At 33.9% G+C, this 20,561-nt stretch overlaps 1 protein-coding gene across 2 annotated transcripts in view; it reads left to right on the forward strand.

Annotated features, from left to right (window-relative positions):
• Positions 1 to 20,561, forward strand: part of SEMA3D (semaphorin 3D) — a 196,191-nt gene that overhangs the window by 66,269 nt on the left and 109,361 nt on the right. For both annotated transcript variants that reach the window (XM_054564632.1, XM_054564633.1), the window contains exon 2: positions 5,084 to 5,272. In XM_054564632.1, the coding sequence (XP_054420607.1) occupies positions 5,122 to 5,272 (151 nt within the window). In that variant the 5' untranslated portion in view covers positions 5,084 to 5,121. The remainder of the gene's footprint in view (positions 1 to 5,083; positions 5,273 to 20,561) is intronic.

A 20,561-nucleotide genomic window follows, 5' to 3' on the forward strand; every position in this document is an offset into this window, starting at 1 on the left:
AATAAATGTCTTCCACATGATATCTGAAAAATCTGACAGTCTTCCAGGCACTATGGGAATGTATCACTTAATGAGGAATTCATGACATCTGAAAACAATGAAGCCCGTTAATGGACAGTTAAAACTTTTCGACCAAAAGTTGCTGCCCTATAAATTCTACTCATTGGTAACAGTACTGTACACTTGAGTAGTGATTGAATACCCCTGACTGTACTAAAGTTGCAGGATATTATGTATATTAGAAAACACAGAAAGGAATTCAGAAAGGATGAGATGAAATAAATGTATACGAAACTTTTAGCATTTCTAAGCTCTATCTCAGTGGATCTTTGGACATACTGCTTGCATTCTTCTTTGATATCTCCACCCTTGATCAGTGGAATATAAAATAGCCCTCTGCTAACATAAAGCTTCTTTTTGTTTGCCTATACTGTCCCTTTAGTTCTCAAGTTTCTTCTATAATTTCTATTTGGTTTCTTGTCTATATTTGTGCCATGAAGTAATGTTACTAATAATTCAATCTTGTATACCCAACCAGAAAACTTAAAAAAAATTCTCAAATGATCATGTGTGCACCATGAAGATATGAAGAACAAATAGTTCTTTATAAATTAAAAAAAATTTTCCCTCCCTTCCCCTACCTACCTATCTACACACACACGCACACACACACAGCCCTCAGAAAGAATCCTAAATCTAAGTGTTCAAGGTTTTCATATGTGAAGACTCATACTAATTTTTGTTCTATTTATAGAATCTACTTTTTCACCATAATTTTATATTATCTTGTTTAATGGCTTTTGGAACAAATGGATATACCTAAATAAGGCAAATCAATGAAGTTCATGTATATAATTTTATATACCTTGCTCCTTAAATAATGTTTTTGATGAGTTTGCATCTACCTAATAAGTTCTGGATTCTGCATTCCTTTGGGGAATGGGATAAGGCCTTCTTAAGTATTAGATTATGCATTTGGATCTCTGATTTAGTGGAACAGTGTAAAAATCTCTCATAATCAGAACACTCCCCATTGGCTCCACATCTGAAGATCCCCAAGAGTGCTGTTTGTCCCAGTGAACATCTGGAATAGATTACATGCAGTTAATTGGCTCCAGGTCGAGCTTGTTACAGACGGTAGCATGCAGTATAACCTATGCAATTCACTAAATCCACCCACTTGAGGTTAAATCACACCTACTTCTGTCTATAATTCCTCCCAGATGCAGGACACACACATTTGTGCGTATACAAAATGCACACACACATACACAAACGTGCACCAGAAGATAGCAAAATATCAATAGATTAGTGGAGAGGTTGTTGGCAATGCATTTAACCCATAAATTATTTCAATTAACAGATTCGCTATTGAATTCAAAGGATTTTGGGGAAGAAAAACAAAGAATCAGGAGCAGCAGATTTTTGAGAGTGACTGTTTTATAGCAGAAAAATATTTAAAGTTTAAAAAAAAGTTCCAGCAGGTTCAGGATTTGTGTTTTATTTTGTCCCTCACCCTTAGCATATGTTTCAGCACGTGTAGGTACTTATCAGAATGTCATAGTAGCAAGTAGAGCAGTGCTTTGATTTTTAACTTATTTAACAATATTAATGAGTTGGGTTACAAGGAACAGTATGACTACTGTTCATTGAAAACCAAAACATCAATCTTCTTAACTTATAGTGTTGGAGGCACAGGGCATGTCATAGCGATTAATGACCAGTTGGAGGAGTAGATATCTCAATACATAGCCAAGGGCCATTAACCCCAACTGGCCATTAATTCCCAGGAAATGTCCTGTACTGAAGTCATTATTGCTAATAAAATGCACATATGGAAAGTTTCCTCTCTTTTGCCTCTGTGCATAAACATACATTCACATTACATGCATTGTTACATGTCATGAAAACAAGCAGTATTTCACATGTCCAGAGGTTCAGAAAAACTGAGCCTAATAAGAAATTTAATATGTACTTAATCTCTACATTCAATTTGCCTTTCACTTTTTTTCCAGAGGGCATGACTAGGTGGAAGAATACATGTTTGTGTGTCAAGGCTGTGGATCTGCTGCAATCAGATACATATGTTCTGTTAACCTGGGTATAGGCAAAAGTGAAAGGAACAGGCAAATGGAATTAAAGAAACCTGATGAATATGGATAGAAGCAGCACACATGATCTAATATCAAAGGCATTGCAGAGTAACAGCATAGCTTGTGTCATAATATATTAGGTACCAAGACAGGCATGAGACATGTTTAAGAGTTAGGTCAAGTTCCTCTTTGGTTTCCTCTTTTCCATATCACTGTAGTATGCTAACTCTCTGCCTTCTCCTCGAGTCTATGATGCTTCTAGCTTTTGAGGAAATCTTAACTAGGTTTCACTGTTTTCCTGAACTGTCTCTTTATGCACACACGTGTGTATATACTATATGTGTATGTGTGAATATATATATATATTATTTGCATACAAGCAGTATGTTTATAAGGAGAATCTGGCAGTCAAAGAATGTATCTGTTTATCTGTTTTACTATGTAATTGTCAAATTGAAAAGTTACAAGGACACATGTCTTAAGATATTGAGCAATTCAAAACACAGTTTAAAATTAATCCTGATAAATTTTTCTGTAGACAGATAAACTGACTCTGTTTTGTGACAATAACATAAACATGTTGTCCTATTAGCTTTAAAATAATACAATTCTATACTTCTTAAGAGTTTGTTTTAAATGTTATTTAAGTAAGGATTTTATTAGTTTTATGTAAAAATACATATTAATGACATTTTAAAAACAAATTTTCATAAAATGTTCCTGATTATATAGATTTTTTGTTAGAAGTACATTCCTGTTTTCTCTTAATAAATTACATCTAATTAAATGAAGCCATCAGGAAATGTCATGACCAGTTAATAAAATATGTGATACATGGCATATTTAGTATAATATTCTTAGATGAATATCTAAATCAGCTTGATTATTTGTGTTTATAATAATCTCCTAAATCCAATAATTAAGTACATATATACACACAAGACAATAGTTTGGTACTTCCTATAGGTATCTTTGAAAGTAATTAAAGTAACTGAAAAAATATAATTTGTTAAACCATGTTTGACATTTTATGAAAAACATAAAATTTGTACTTTATCTTTTTTGCCAAGTCTTTTTTTATTTTTTTCTATTACCATTTATCCCCTTATACCCACTCCCTGCAATCACCACACTCTTGTCCATGTCCATGAGTCCTTTTTCTTTTTAGCTTGATCCCGCCACCCCTAAGCCCTTCCCCCATAGCTGTCATTCTGCTTGCTATCTATGAGTCTGTCTCTATTTTGCTTGTTAATTCAGTTTGTTCATTAGATTCCACATATGAGAGATCATATGGTATTTGTCTTTCTCTGAATGGCTTATTTCACTTAGCATAATGTTCTCCAAGTCCATCCATGCTGTCACATTGCAAAGGGTAAAAATTTCCTCATTTTTTATGGCCGAGTAGTATTCAATTGTGTAAATGTGCCATGGTTGTTTTATCCACTCATCTACTGATGGGCACTTGGGGTTCTTCTATATCTTGGCAATTGCAAATAATACTGCAATGAACATAAGGGTACTCATGGATAGGAAATATTAATATCATTAAAAATGTGCGTGCTACTCAAAGCAATCTATAGATTCAACACAATTCCTATCAAGATTCCAATGACCTATTTCACAGAACTATAACAAATATTCCAAAAATTTATGTAGAGTCACAAAAGGCCCCTCATAGCAACAGTGATCCTGAGAAAGAAGAACAAAGCTGGAGGAATCATGCTACCTAATATCAAATGGTTTAATCCATTGCTTATTTGTCATGTGACCTTGAGAAAACTATTTAAAACTCATACCTCAGTTTCTACATCTGTGAAATAATTACCTATGATTCTTGGCTGTTATTGTCATTGAGAAAAAATAAAAGGAGGCTTATTAAAATTTTTAAAAGTTTATTTGAGCAAAAATCAATTTGATTAGGGCATGGCCAAACCAGAAATGTTAAGGGCACTCTACCATCAGGAGTTGGGGGAAGACTTATGTAGAGAAAGTGCAGAAGCAAAGAAAGGAAACTACTTGACTGGCTGGAGTTTAAGGCTTAGTTGGCTGTTTGTGACTGGATTTCTTTAGCATTCTGAGTTTATAACTTTGAGTCATTCTTAGGCTTAAATTTTGGTTTCCTTATGTAGGCTACCACAGCATTAGAACTGCATCTGCCTAATGGCCTCCTTTACTTAATTTAATAGCATTAGGTCATTTAATTTATGTAAGACACTTAAAAAAACTGCATAGTATATATAAATGTTCAATGATTGTTATTTGTAATTATTATTATTAAGTTTACTTTGAAATATGTGTTTTGATTTATTCCATGTCTTAACAAAGACAACCAAGACAGCTTATTTGTGATAACCTAGCTAATAACCATGCCTTCCTCTTATAAACCCTTTATTTTACAGGTGGTTTTTTTCTATTCAGTGCTGTACTATGTAGAAGAGTATAGAGTGCAACTAAGATTGCATTGTCCAAGGCCTAAAATTGTTCTGGCGGCCCTGGCCTGATCATGTCCAATTTTCCCAGCTGTAGGTAGACTTTTTAATTATCATTTTAAGTCAAAAGCAAAAGAAGAACTCCCTCAAAATGACAGTTTTTATTTGTTTATGCTTGAGAATCTTTTCCTTTGGGGGTGATATGGGGAAGGATGAGGCTTCTACTGGTGTTTTTATCTGATCAAAGGATTCATCAAGTTCCAGAAAGAATTTATTCCTTCTACATTTGCATGAAAACTTAAGTGGAAGAAGAGGTGCTAATTAACATATTGGTAAATTGTTGATTTTAAGTCATACACTCATTTCTACGACTGATTAAAGGTAGACCTGAATTTTATTACTCACTCTTGATTCATTTCCCTGACAACAATTTGTAAGAGCAAAACAAAAGAGAAGGAGCAGCTGTTTTTTAAAATCTATATACATTCATAAAAAATATAACTTGGTAGGTCTTGGAAAATCTACAAACTGCTGTTTTAATATTTCTTTTCTTATTTTTAGATTGTTTCCACTGTTTCAAAGGGAACATTGTTTTCATCATGAATGCTAATAGAGATGAGAGACCAAAGTCCAGAAGCTGCTATTTTTACCTTTTTAATGCCTTGATGATGCTAAGCATGATCCTGCTATTTCTCCCAGTCATTGGAACTTCCAAGCAAAATATTCCACGACTCAAGCTAACTTACAAAGGTAACTGTGTGTAAATGCTTTCAGGTTATCTGTTTGATTACTGTATTTCTTTTATTTAGAAATGCATGCTGACTTCACTGGCATGTTTACAGTATTGACAACAGTTAATAAAATAATTATAAAACACAAAGGCCAATTATTTGTTACTTCTGTGAAGAAAATAGATGTCTAAACTGTTTGTGTATGTACACTTTTCATTCCATTATTAACAGTTATAAACTACTTAGGAACATATTAGGAAATTTTGTTCTTCAAGTTGTAATCAGTTTTTACTTTAAGAAAAAAACAAAAAAATTATTTCATATAGTTGCTTAATTAGTTTATTCCTAGAGGGAACTTCTTTATGTCTTATTTTATTTTTTAAAATTTTTTATTGTTCGATTACATAGAGGGAACTTTTTTTACATGATAAGGTATCTTTAAAAAATTAAGACACTAAAATACCTTTAACTTCTCAAGCATATATATATATTTTATTATTTAAAAAGGGCAGCATGAAAGCCTTATAAGGATGAAAAAACTATTTTAGGAATAAAATATGCTGTTTTAATATTTAAATTAATATAAAATACAGCTTATATTAGTTATAGTTAATCATCTTGTGTCTATGAATATATAATACATATATGTACATACATAAGTAAGAGAGAGAGGAGACAGAGAGTGCCAAGTTTCATGCTCAAAGATTTATTTCTTTTGTTTTCTTTTATATGAGTGTACTTGGTTTCTTTAATACCTTAAGTATTGAATGTAGGGAACTCAGACTCCTCTATTCTGAACTTGGCAGGTAAAAATTATACTGGCAGTTTTAATAACCTCGATAGTTAAAACAACTTAGTTTCAGCTTAAATTAAATGTCAATAATAAAAGCTAATTTGGTGTCAAATAAAACTGTAAGTGGAATTAGCATATTATGCCCATTACACATGTTTTATATGTTGGTATTTGTCTGGAATTTATATCATGAATTAAATAATTAAGACACCATACTAATTTTGAGTTTTTATATGGTTTTATTGAATTTCTGGAACAGATAAAACCACTTCCTTAGGTGCTGATCAGAAATAGAGCCAGTATCACTAACTAGACTTAGCTATTTCAAACAGCTGGAAGATTATATTGAGGGATTTCCTAAAGGCCAACAGAAATGTAATAACCATTTTATCCAAAGAATGCTTTTTGATAAAGACTTAGCTTTGAACCTCTAAATCCACAGTAGCTTGTTTGGTTCTATTGTTGTATAAAGAGATTTCTGTTCAGTTGCATATTTTGAATTCTTGCACATTTTTTTATGCTAAATCTGTTTCTTGAGTAGTGAGTAAAGAGTCTTGGATCAGGATGTTCTGTATTTTTGGATTTTGTGTTATAAGATACATATATTTTATTTTATATATATATATAGTTTATATATATATTCCTACAAGCTGTGTTTCTTACAGTGACTTGTACAGTTTATACTACAGATGAAGTAAAAATGATTTTTGAGAGATAACCTACTTCAATTTTGTAATAGTGTAAACATGTTCTATTTCACAATCATCATGAAGGAATTCATGAAGGATATTTATACATAGAAATAATTAGTATCTGCAATGTTATTTGTTTGGAAAGCTCCAGAAGATGAGGTCAGTAACATAGCTAAAGAGGAAATGGACAGACACTTTTAAAAGGGAAGAGCAAATGAAAGTTTACCACTATATAAACATTCATATATATTGATGAATTATAGTTTATCTTTTTAAAAAAATTTTACATCTTAGGTTTCAGTATTGACTTACATTTGAATGACATATAATAGATATAGATATAAGCTCTGTCATCTACATATTTATATATCTTTTTTATTTTTATTGAATTTATTGGAGTGACATTGGTTAATAAAATCATAATAGGTTTCAGGTATATGTTCCTATAATAGATCATCTGTATATTTTATTGTGTGTTCACCACCCCAAGTCTATATAGTCTGTTTTCTAACCACTTCCTTTTGAGACTGGCATAACAAGAATTTGGACATCAATACCATGTGAATATTTTTTTCCCCCAAAATATTGTTATCTCAAAGAATCACAGTAAACCTACAAGGCATCAGCTGGTCAACACTGAACTCACACATACAAGACATAAAGAAGGAAACTAACCCACTTAACAGTTACCATATGTTCAGCCATTCTATAATTGTACACTGACCAACAGCTATGTATCTGGCACTGTCAGAAAAAAGTCACTGTCCTTCTTAAATTTCTTTTCCCAATAGAGAGACAGATAATGAACAGGTAAACAAATAAGAGAATATTATTTAAAATAGTGGGAAGTGTTATGAAGAATATAAAGCAAGAGAGTGACTGGGTCCAGGAACCCTACTTAGACAATATCATGTTGAAGATTAATGACACCCTGAAAACCATACTCTTTATACCCATTTTACAGGTAAGAAACCTGAGACTCAGAGCCTTCAGGCCTTTCCCCAGAGCAAGAAGCCATTAAGTGGCAGAACTATCTTGTGTGTTTTTATTCCTCTAGTTCAAGGTCCGTGCTCTTGCCACCTTGTGCCCTTGGGGGATATATTATATATTCAGGAAATATCAATATATAAACAAATGCATTATTTCACCATTACTTCTTTGGCCATATGCTATTTTATGGCCAAATATATATTATTTTAAATAATAACTACCAGTGGTATTAATCATTTTTTGTTCCTCAAAACTTACATGTATTTTCCTGGAAAAGAAAAAACTTAAAATCACTTTTAAAATTTTTATCTGGTCTTAAATAATGAAACATTAATGTATTTAATAGAATGGTTTTTTAATTTGTTGCAATTTTCTGAGAAATGAGTGGATAAGACCTTCCATTTTTCTTTATTTAAAAATTATTTAGCTGTGAAATGCAGGATGTGTCTTAAGTAGAGATTCCTGGCTATTTAATTCATCCAATTCCTTTGATCTGACTATTCTAGTATTAATTCAATTACTTCAATTTGGTATAACAGTGGGAGAAAGTAGGTTCTGAAGCCAAATTGCTGGGTATTAACTGCTGTAACTAATTTTGATATATTTGTATGTTTATTTTCTGTGCTGCAGTTTTTTTACTCTTAACAGAGTAAATGTAACAGTAAATCCAAATGCATTAATTGATTTAATTCTAATAAGGTTGAAAGTGTTTGGCATAGTAAGCACTTAATAAAGTGTCAATGATTATTTTTTATGAAATATCATTATCATGAAAGATGTTAATGGTTGTTCCCAGACCAAATGTTTCCCTACATAAATAAGTTTGAAAAGTATTATATAGTTTACTCTTGGGAGTTTACAACATACATATATTAAACTTGCTCCTGTTTATTCCCAAAGTATTTTCGATTAGCAGTGGTTTCCCTCAATCAAGTACCACCCACAGATTGTGAATTTTTTAGAGGCACTTTCCAGGGTTTTTATTTTGTGGTCTTCTAGCTGTTAACATGCTCTTACAGTTAAAAAGGTCATTGTTGACCCTGATTGGAGTAGTGTCTTTGACCATGTGGTAGCCCTTGGAGTTGGGTAAAATGAATCATAAAATCATTCAGGAGTTCAGATAGGTAGTCTGGCTTTTTTTCCCCCAAAAAATAGTGGGAAAAGAAGATGGTTTGCTGTGAAAATGTTTCCCTACAGTACTTAGTGAAGATGCATTATCAATCTTATAGTAAGAATTCCCATATTATATATATATTTTTTTCTATAAGGCAAGTCATTGATGGTTTAATTTTGGTGAATGTGACATATTTGAATGGACTCACTGGTTTTCCCAGATATATTTTCTGTAAACTGAGGCTCTGCATTTGGGCTTTCCTAGGTTTAATAGATCAAGGATAATTTTATTGTGCATTTGATATTCAACCATCAACATTTTATAACAATAGTTTCTGAATGTTCACTATGTTTCCAGCCTTATTCTGGCAAAAGGGGGATATATCAGCAAACGGAAGAAACAAAAGTCCCTGTCATCATGTAGTTTATATTCTGATATGAAAAGGCAGACCATACATGAGTACTTTGCATAACAAGACAGAAGATGATAAGTACAATGGAGAAAAATGAATCAGGAATGTTAGCTAGAGAGTGGCGAAGTGTAGTAGTCCTGGAAGAGCTTACTGAGAGAGTGATGTTTTCCCAACTATTTAAAGGATAGTTGCAAGTCATACAAATAATTGGGAAATGATTTTTTTTTTTGGCAAAAGGAACAGTGGGCATAAAGCTCCTGAGGTGAAAAGTATCCACATGTTCAAGACAGACAGTATGGCTAAACAACAGTGGGATTGCTGAAGAAAGATTGATTAAATTAAAGAGTTAAGAGAAAGGAAGAAGATCAGTCCTTCCACTGCTGCCATTGTTAAAACATTGATTTTTTCATCTGAGTATTATGAGAATCCACTGAAGAATTTTGGACAGAGGGAACATGATCTGACTCATTGAATCACTCTGGTTTCAGTGCTGTGAATACACTGAAAGGGAGAGATCAGGGAAATAGGGAATCAAGCTTGAGGCTATTGTAATAATTTAGTCTATGAACCAGATTGGTTGTAGTGAGGAACAAGAAGAGGATAATGAAGGTAGAGAAACTCCGTGAGTGTTTTTTGTTTGTTTGTTTTTGATTTAAGAATGGAGTTACTATACACTGAGATGGCAAAAACTGTGAAAAAAGTGGATTTGGGGAAATCAAGTGGATACATTTGTTTGAGAAGGCTACTAGATATCTACGTGAGATGTCAAGAAGGCATCTGAGTGTAAAACTTCTGGAGTTTATGAGAGATGACAATTGGAAATATAAATTTGTCAGCTATATACATTTTTTAAACTATATTTTATTGATTATTCTATTACAGTTGCTCCAGTTTTTCCCAATTTGCCCCCCGCTGCCTGGTACCCCTTTCCCTCCACAATCCCCCCTTTAGCCCATGTCCATGGGTCATGCACATAAGTTCTTTGGCTTCTCCCTTTCCTATACTATTCTTAACCTCCCCATTTCTATTTTGTTCCTATCAATTATGCTTCTTTCTCTATGTATCTTTTCCCCCCATTCTCCCCCTTTGCCCACCCCACTGATAATCCTCCAAATGACCTCCATATCTATGATTCTGTTCATATTATAGTTGTCTTCTTAGTTTGTTTGTTTTTTTTAAGATTCAGTTGCTGATAGTTTTGAGTTCATTGTCATTTTAACATTTATAGTTTTGATTTCTTTTTCTTAAAACCCTTTAACATTTCATATAATAAGGGTTTAGTGATAATAAACTCCTTTAGCTTTACCTTATCTGAGAAGCACTTTATTTGCCCTTCCATTCTAAATGATAACTTTGCTGGATAGAGTAATCTTGGATATAGGTTCTTGCTTTTCATGACTGTGATTACTTCTTGTCAGTCCCTTCTTGCCTGCAAAGTTTATTTTGAGGAATCAGATGATAGTCTTATGAGAGCTCCTTTGTAGGTAACTCTCTACTTTTCTCTTGCTTCTTTTAAGATTGTTTCCTTATCTTCAACCTTTGGCATTTTAATTATGATGTGTCTTGGTGTGGTCCTCTTTGGGTCCAATTTGTTTGGGACTCTCTTTGCTTCCTAGACTTGTATGTCTATTTTCTTTGCCAAATTAAGGAAGTTTTCTTTCATTATTTTTTCAAATAAGTTTTCAATTTCTTGCTCTTCCTCTTCTCCTTCTGGCATCCCTATGATTCGGATTTTGACACATTTGGAGATGTTCCAGAGTCTTCTTAATCTCTCCTCATTGTTTGAATTCTCATTTCTTCATTTTGTTCTGGTTATTTCTTTCTTCCTTATGTTCCAAATTGTTGATTTGAACCCCAGCTCCCTTCCCTTCTCTGTTAGTTCCCTGTGGGTTTTTCTTTATTTCACTTAGTGTGGCCTTCATTTCTTCCCTTGTGCTTTCACCATACTCAGTGAGTTCGCTGAGCATCCTTATCACCAGTGTTTTGAACTTCACATCTGACAGGTTGGCTATCTCCTTTTTGTTTAGTTTCTTCTGGGGTTTTGTTCTGTTCTTTCAATTGGGCCATATTTCGTTGTTTCTTCAGTTTGGTATCCTCCTTGTGTTTGTTTCTGTGTATTGGGTAGAGCTGCTTTGACTCCCTGTCTTGGTACACCTGTTACATTGTATGTGTAGCCTTAGGTATTCACCAGGGCAGGGCAACCTGCTTCACTGCTTTGTGGCTCTGTTTGTAGGGGGGGAGTCGGAGAGAGGACAGTGCTGCTGCCTGGCTGCTGGAGGCTTGCTCAGCACTCGCCCAGTTTTCAGTCACTTCACCCACTTCCTGCATGCGACTGGAGCCCCTCTAGCTGTTGCCCTGGTGGGAGTTCCTGGAGTGGGTGAGTTTGCTTATGTTGTAGGACCGTAAAGGCCCTTTAAACAGACTGAGAGACAGGCAGTTTCTTCGGTCACCTCAACCCCCACTGGTTTTTACAGCCAGCATTTATGGGGCTTTATTTCCCCAATGCTGGAACCCTGGGCTGTGCAGTCTTACCTGGGGCTGGGATTGCTCTCATCCCAGGTATCCCTCTCAGTTTTTATCCACCACACGTGAATGGGGGACCATCTGTTCTGCCTGCCACTGCCTCTGCCTTGCTGCTGGTGCCTCCTCTCCACAGCCGCCTGGCCACCTCTGCCTCTCTATGTCTACACCATCTCCTTTCTGCCCTGGCTCCCCATCTCTGCCCCTCCAACCTGTTTGGATGAGTATGGCTTCTTGAAACCCTTAGTTGTCGGCCTTCCATACAGTTTGATTTTCTGGCAGTTCTGGGTGTTTTTAGTTTTGAGGTTAGTTGTGATCCTTCTCATGGTTGTGCAGGGAGGCGAAGTATGTTTACCTACACCTCCATCTTGACTGGAAGTCCTATCCTATATATATTTTTAAATTCATGAGACTATGAGATGACAAAAAGATGTAGAATGATTTGAAGGATTGAGTTTGGGGATACTCTCAAGTCAGGAAATTAAAGAAAGGAGGCATAGAATCACAGTAAACTGAAGAGAATTACTTAGGTGTGTAGGAGAGAAATTAGGAGTTGTGGTGTAGAGGAAGTAATGAAAGTAAAAGAAAAGGGGTTGTCAGCAGTGTCATATTCAGCTAATATATTGTGAAAGATGATAAATCAAGATTAACGATTTAACATCAAAAGTTCGTTGTTGTTCATGAGAGCAGTATCTGAATGTAGAAACTATAGCACAGTTGGGATGGATTCTTAAAGGCTAAGGGATTAGAAACAACTATAGATACTTTTTGAAAAACTTTTCCTATAAAGGAGACATGAGCAGTAGTAGCTTGAAGGACAATGTGATCAAGAGACCTGTTTGGGTTTTTTTTTCGTGTGCTAAGTAACAGCATATTTATATAATAATTGAAATGATCTAACAGAGGAATAATTGATGATTCAGAAGAGATGTGGAATAATCCATTACTATTGAAGAAAATGTTAATGAAACTCCATCTTTCCCCTCTAAAAACAGGCTACTTTTAGAACACAAGTTAGTAAAAGTGGCTTATTTTGCATAATAAACTATTATCTGATTCATTTTCAATGTTAACTTTTGTCTAGATGTAAGGAGAGGGTACACAAATATTAAATATATTCAAGGAGAAATGTGCTCCATTTGATAACAGGTTGTAAGTACTACATGTTTAGGAAATTGATATATAAAGACTAGGAAATAAAGCTCCAGGTAGATTAAATAATAATCCCAGGGTCAAATAAGTAGATAATTTAAAAAATTGGTCTAAGACTCCTACTTTTTTTCAGTTCAATAGTGTTTGTACTCTAATTTGCCTGTATCCAACCTTATTTTTAATAATAATTAAAACCTATTTCAGTGTATGTGGAGCACTCTTGTAAACATTACTGTGGAGATTCACGAAGTGGTAGAAGTTGCACAATAATATGAAGTAATGTATGCTGTCATATTGCCATATAAATATCATTACAAAAACATTCCTGGAATGAAGAAGATAATAAAAGTCACTAAGGTCTACAATGGGCTGTTTTGTCCTCCTGGCAAGGTCAACAAGAGCTATGTCATGAGATCTTTTGGATGTGTCTTTGGTTATGCACAACTGTAGAAGGGACTTTAGAAGGGCCGTAGCTTAAGTAAAGACATTTTTTGGGGGGATTAAATCCAGTCAACTATTTTGGTTAAAAAAGTTTTCTTTGAACAGACCTTATATGTACTTGGTTACTATTCTATTAATTAGTGAAGAGATAAAAAGTTTTATATGCAACTGCTTGTTTTATAACATCTAAAATTTGGCTTTCTAATCCTTTTGGTCTTATTAAAGAATTTCTTTTACAGTAAGATTCTTCTAATACATGTGTAAAATATAAATTTATGAAGATTTTAAAAATGAATGTTATTGGGTCTTTTTTAACAAAAAGTTTGACAAATGGCTTTCTGTTTCTTACGAATGAATAATATACATTTTGCATTTTTGTTAGAATCCATTAAACATGTTGATTTAATTCTATTCATTTGAAAAAAGGTATAAATTAGAATTAAAGTGTTTTTTACTTAAAAAGAAATATATTCATAAAGAGGTTTATTTGACTAACATCACAGTGTGCTAGACACAGTAGAGAATTTAAGATAAATAGTTCAGTAATCCCAAAGGAATGGAGAAGTAGAAGAAATAATTGGAATGAACTTGTCTGTGGGTATACTGTATTCCATAAATGTAAACAAAGTTGTTTTGAAAAAGAATCTTATTTTTCTAGGTGGCTAATAGGGATTAGAGTTAGAAGACATAGATGACTTTTAGCTCCTTCTCTGGCATGTACTTTTCGTGCTGCATTAGAATAATTATTTGCTCCAAGTTGAGGTTTTCTTATTTGGAAATTAGTGATAACCCTGGTTCTCCTTGAGATCAATTTAAATAATGTACGGAAGGCTCCTTGGATGTTCTTAAGGACAAAATGGATGTTATGTCAGGCTTCAAAGAGAGAACAATAATATATTATTGAATTAATTGAAGTAAGATATGAAGAAAATTTAAGGTCTTTAAAAATATAATTATATTTAAACATCATGGGTAGAATTTCTGTTGCCACTGATAACAGGAAATTTACTTGAAAGTCAATAGTAAAACATAGCTTGTCATCTTTGTATCTTCCTTTCAGGTAAATACATACTAAACAAATGTATTTTCTTTCTTTGTATGAGAAAATGAAGGAACGTTTATACACATATTGGTTTAAACTAAGCAGGTCATTTATCACTTATAACTTAAGTTAGGGGTGTACAGATTTGACCAATGTAGAAATGTAAAGGACAAAAATAATACCTTGGTCATCTTGCATAAATTACAACATGCCATCATTTAAAAGTCTGAGAGAAATGCTCGTGTAAAGAAGGAAGGAGTCCAGCTCCTCACTGCATTGGGCCAGTAGCATCATCGTGACCTGGGAGCTTGTTAGAAATGCAGAATCTCAGGTCCCCTCCCAAACTACTAACTGAGAATTATTTAAAAAAAAAAAAATCCCAGCTGATATCAGTGCTTGCTAAATCCTAAGAAGCACTGCTATAGAGTGTTTTGTTTCATAACCTTTCCCCTCCCTGCCAACACATGAGCCTTTAGAGATTAGAATGGGAACCTCTTATGGTTGCAGCACCTTAGAGTCACAATTGGTTCTTGAAATGGCACTCTAACCTCTCCAAATTATTACTGTTATTATTATTATTATTATTATTTTATCCTCGCCCAAGTACATTTTTTCAGTGCTTTTAGAGAGAGAGGAAGGGAGAGAGAGAAACACTGATGCAACAGAGAAGCATCAGCTGATTGTCTCCGATATGTGCCTGGACCAGGACTGGGGATTGAGGATCAAACCCACAACCTAGGTATGTGCCTTGACTAGGAATCGAACCTGCAATCTTTCGGTTAGAGGACAATGCTCCAACCTTTCGAAATTATTTATATGTCTGTAATAAATCCTGATTTAGATGGAAGGTAGATAAACTAATGCAAACAAGAATCACTAGGTTGAAAAATCTTTTATTACATGTTTACTAGGCTTATGTGCAATAAGTGGTCATGAATTACAGCCGTGATTTAGACATTATTCTTATTTGCAAGCACTTGCAGTCTTTTTAAGGGACAAAAATAACTGCAAAAAAAGATGAATGCCATAGAATTAGGGTAAATAAAAATAAACATTTTCAAGAATTTCAAAGGCAGTTTGGTATGTAATTGAATTTTGAACATTGGAGGAAACAGGGTTTACTGTATGAAGTGTATGCTGGCATTGGAGGATTTTGATCATGAAATCGATCTAACTTGATTGTGATTTGTGGGGGGGAAATAAAATAGGCAGCATTATGTGTTAAGGATCAGCAAGAAAAGGGCCCATGGAACAAGGTTGTTTATGAGTTAGAGTAATTTAGAGAACTAGTAATACGGATCTTAGCCTGGCTGACAATAGGAAAAAATATTGGATGAGAATAGGAAATTTGCATGACATAATCTATAATGCTTTAAATTTAGCTGGATGTTGTGTAAGTGAAAGTAAATAGACCTAGAAATCTCAATTATTTAAATAGGGGGAAAAAGAGTAGGGGAATACAGAAGAGAAACTAAAAATGATTCTCATAATTTGAGCCTGAAGTCTAGGTCATGTCATTGATTCATTAAAGTCATTATACAATGGTTGCAGGAAAATGACAATACCAAGCAGGCTATTGGGAATTTTGAACTGCAACTTCGAAGAAGCAGTGGGGCTATTTTGGGCAGTGTCTATTATGAAGTCATCAGTAGAGAACTAATAAGTTATGACAGGAAAACAATTTATGAGAAACATTATTTCACTTCTTATGTTCTATAAATACTGCCTGAATTTCAGGAGAACATGATTTTATGATGTATTTTAATCTCCCTCTCGGAAGTTGGTGCATATTCTGATGTAAATTCTCTGCACACCTCTACCAGGATTATCCTTCTGGTACAGTTGATCCGAGAACCTTTCTGGAGAAAACAGAGAGAAAAGTTCTTCAGATAATTGGCATCTTTTTATTCCGAATGAATAACCGAACTAAAAGTTTTCTGAATGACTGGAAATGAAATTTCAGATCAGACTTCACATTGAGTACCAACAACAAAACCAAGACATATTCAGGACAATTATTTAAAATTTCATGATAACGACAATGAAGCTGTCATTCAGATAACTATCAGGAAAAAATTCAAGACACATTCACAGACTTGGGAAACAGATGGCACCAGACCTCTTAACTGTGACTTTGGAATCTGAAAGACAGTGTATTTTGCCTCAGTGCTTGGAGGATGAATGCCGTTCAACCCAGAATTCTGTAGTTGCCCCAACTATGAATAAAAGTAAATTAGAAACACTTTCACACATGGAAAGTTTCCAAACTTTAATTCTCAGTGTCAACCTTTCTGAGAAAATGCCAGGAGATATGCTCACCAAAATAAGCAAGTATGTCACGGGGGAAGACAGGGGATCTGGGAATGAAGGGATTCTTAGGAGAAGAGAGGTAGAAGGAAGATTGAGATAATAGCCTTTCCTCAGGCTAGAGAACAGCCAGTCCCAATTATAGGAAGAGAAAGAAAGGCCCGGAAAGGAATATCTCTAGGAGAAAAAATAAAAACACTGACAGAATTTCATTTGAAAATTTTATGGGGGCATTTTCAGAAGGTGTGGAAAATTTAAACTGAAAAAATAAGCAATTGTAACAACTGGGAAATTATTAATAAAAGCAACATTTTTTTCCCCAAGAAAGAAAGTACTACTGGAAAACAGTACTTTTCTAAATAGGGAAGAATATTATCTTGCAATAGTACTGTAATCATTGAATAGATGTTTTATAAAAATGGACATATTATAATGTCAGAAGCCTTGTTGGAATGAGGGTTGGCATAAAGAAACGACAGTTCTCAACTTCTATAAACAGAAATTCAATGGGAATGTCAAAAAATGACATTTTAAAAGATAGTAGTATATACATATTACATATATAAATATGAAAACAAATAGGAAATGAACTACCAAATGTGTTAATATGAGGGCTAGATTGGGGGTGGACAGAAGATGAGAGAGGAGACAGATGGGCTAATATGTGCTTTTTAACATTTTTTGATATACATATGCTTAACTTTGATTGATATAATTTTTAAATTAATATTTTTAAAACATTTCTATCTTTTCAGTTATTCTCATAACTCTTTGCTCTATAAATTAATTTGTGGTGATCTCAACTTGAGGAATTATTTGTTCAATCACATTTGTCTCACTTTTTAGAATCAGTAGATGGTGCATTAAGGTATGACTCTCTACCAATGATTCCACTTCTGGGAATATATCCTAAGAATCCTGAAACACCAACCAGAAAGATTATATGCACCCCTAAGTTCATAGCAGCATTATTTAAAATAATGAAGATCTGGAAACAGCCCAAGTGCCCATCAGTAGATGAGTGGCATATTTATGCAATGGAATGCTACATGGCTGTATACAAGAAGGAACTCTTACCCTTAGTGACAGCATGGATAGACCTGGAGATTATTATGCTAAGCAAAGTAAGCCAGTCAGAGAAAGACAAATATCATATGATTTCACTTACATGTGGAATCTAATGAACAAAATAAACTGACAAACTAAATAGAGTCAGAGGCATGGGTACATGGAACAGACTAACAGATCTCCAAGGGGAGGAGGTTGGGGGACTGGAAGAGATTAGGCAAAGAACATACATGCATAGCCCATGGCCATAGAAAACAGTGTGGCGAGGGCTGGGGGGGGCGGCTCAGAGGCTGGGTTGAGGTGGGAAAAGAGGGGAAAAATGGGGGACATCTGTAATAGTGTCAATAGTAAAAAAATAAATATACATACTTGATTGAAAACAAATCCACATTCATTTGGGACATGACATTTTAATTTTAAGAATGTCTTGAAATTTGAAAAGGGAGAAATTCTCAATACTTTGAAAGAAATTTAAAAAAATAACTGTCAAAGTAGAGTCAATCTTCCCCTGAATGATCCTCTCAACTATTTCAGAGGAAGTTTATTATCACATTGTTCTTCTGGAAATGTACAAGGTATTTGTAATGCTAACTTTTTAAAAATATGTTAATAGCAAAAATTATCATAACAAAGCTCCTTTTTTTTCAAAATAAGATTTTAAAAGGTTTCATAATCATAAATTATGAATCTCATGTGATGGATTATATAAAACATCTACTATTGAAAACTAGCCAGATAAGAATAAACCTGTGATTTAAAAGCATGGATGTAGGTGGAAATGTGACAGTGTAACATTTCCACACTCCTACTCCACATCCTATCTTTGCAAGAGCAGAGCTCTGATTCTGTAACAGGTTCTATTTGTTTCTAATTTGTGTTTCCTTGTTAAGGTATCATCTGATTTACTATTGACATAGATAATGTTCTAATACCTAACAGACCAAATGGTCTCCAACATTCCATTGCAGAAGATTAAATGAGAATTTTATTTATTTATTTTCTAACTGGGACTTGCATTTGCAGAAGGAAAACATGGTTAGACTTCTCACATAGGACTGTATAATGATAATATAATATACACCTGTAATTTTGAAGTAGTCTTTTGCAGAGATTTTAGTTTATTTATTGTTTTTATATTGGTAAAGTTCTATTTACTTCATTTTTTTAATGTTTAATTACACCTTAATATAAATAATCTAATGTCATGAAAACTTTGGGAATATTTTCAGAAATAATAATAGCAATCATTTATTGAATAATTTCTAAGTGTCAGGTATTATGTGAAACACTTTAAATAATTTATCTTAATCCTTAACCTGCCAGGAATATTTCAGCATTATCTTCATTAACATATAAGGAATATGAGAGTTAGGGAGTCTAAAGAACTAAGATGACATAGGTAATAAATAGCACATCTAAGAACAAGTCCTAGCCATGGGCTTGGGTGCAAAACTCTAAGAGTTTTTTCACAAACAGTTCTGTCTGATGGCAACAGGAGAAATAGTCCTGATATTGAAGCTAAGTAGCAAAGAGAATAATCACATATTAATGATATGAATAGCATTCCTGAGTCTCACCTCAGGCCCCAACTACAGTTCTTCACCTCAGATCTTGAACAGGACTTTCAGCCACCATAGTAGCATCTACTTTTTAAAAAAAATCATTTTTTATTGGTATTTTATTACAGTTGTCTCAGTTTTTCCCCCTTTGCCCTCCCCTGCCCATCCTACCCCCCGCTCCCAATATTTTTTTTATATACTTGCTGATTTTTGATCAACTAGCTCTGGAGACTAAATGTATATACGGGGTGGGCAAAAGTAAGTTTACTCTTGTTTGTATAAAAATAATACAATAATTAATAAATAATAATACAAAAATAAATTGTTTTGTGTACTCTCAACTATAAACCTACCTTTTTCTGCCCCTGTATATAGAGGTTAATTTGGCATTTTTGATAGGTGGAGGTAACCAAAATCTCAAATCTCAGAAAATCAATTGAAAGCAGTGGAGCCCATTTTAAAATAAATTGATTTTCCAAAGGTTGAATCCAAGAGAAAATTCATTCTTTGCCTTGAACCAAAGCTGGAGAAGCAAATACCAATTCACAAAGGGACTCAGTGAGCCACAACATTAGGGACTAATTTTCATTTTGGAATAAACAGTTTGCTCACTTTACTCAAGTCTTGATCCAAATTGAGAATAGGCTTTTTTTTTTATTTTTTGATGTATTTTTTTAAATATTTTTGGGAGTGGAGGGGGGAATGCTTCGTAGCCAAAACATTTCTGGAAACTATGGGAAGAATGAATTTCATAAACGGAATTTTTGGATACTAACAGGCAGCATAAAAGTCCTGGGAATTCAAAGATCAAGGGAGGAAGCTGAATTTATGGTGGAGGCAGGAATAGAAATTTCTTTACTTTTTTTACTTAGCTTTGCAGAGAATACACTGGAGATCTGACTGTATTTAAGAAACCTCAGAACTGCCCTGCTGATATAATGGCTGTTTCCTTGAGGGAAAAGAGGAGTGGGTGGGGCAAGAATTTGTGCTGAATATCCAGAGACAGAGGGAAGGGCAACCTGGCTTTTGATCTGGATCCATTTTTGGTTTTAAGCTATCTCTGTTGAAAAAGTTTTTTCTCCTTAGACTGGAGTAGGTTGGGATGCTGGAGTAGTTTGGAAATTGACTTTCCCAAAGGCAACTTTCTTTTTACCCCATGAAGTTCTACCTTGAATAACTTTGATTTTCTTCTTAAAAAAAAAAAAACAACAAAAAAAA

The sequence above is a fragment of the Pteronotus mesoamericanus genome, unplaced genomic scaffold, assembly GCF_021234165.1.
Source record: "Pteronotus mesoamericanus isolate MK-2021 breed Mesoamerican mustached bat unplaced genomic scaffold, CSHL_Meso_final scaffold_85, whole genome shotgun sequence".
Taxonomy (NCBI): Eukaryota; Metazoa; Chordata; class Mammalia; order Chiroptera; family Mormoopidae; genus Pteronotus; species Pteronotus mesoamericanus.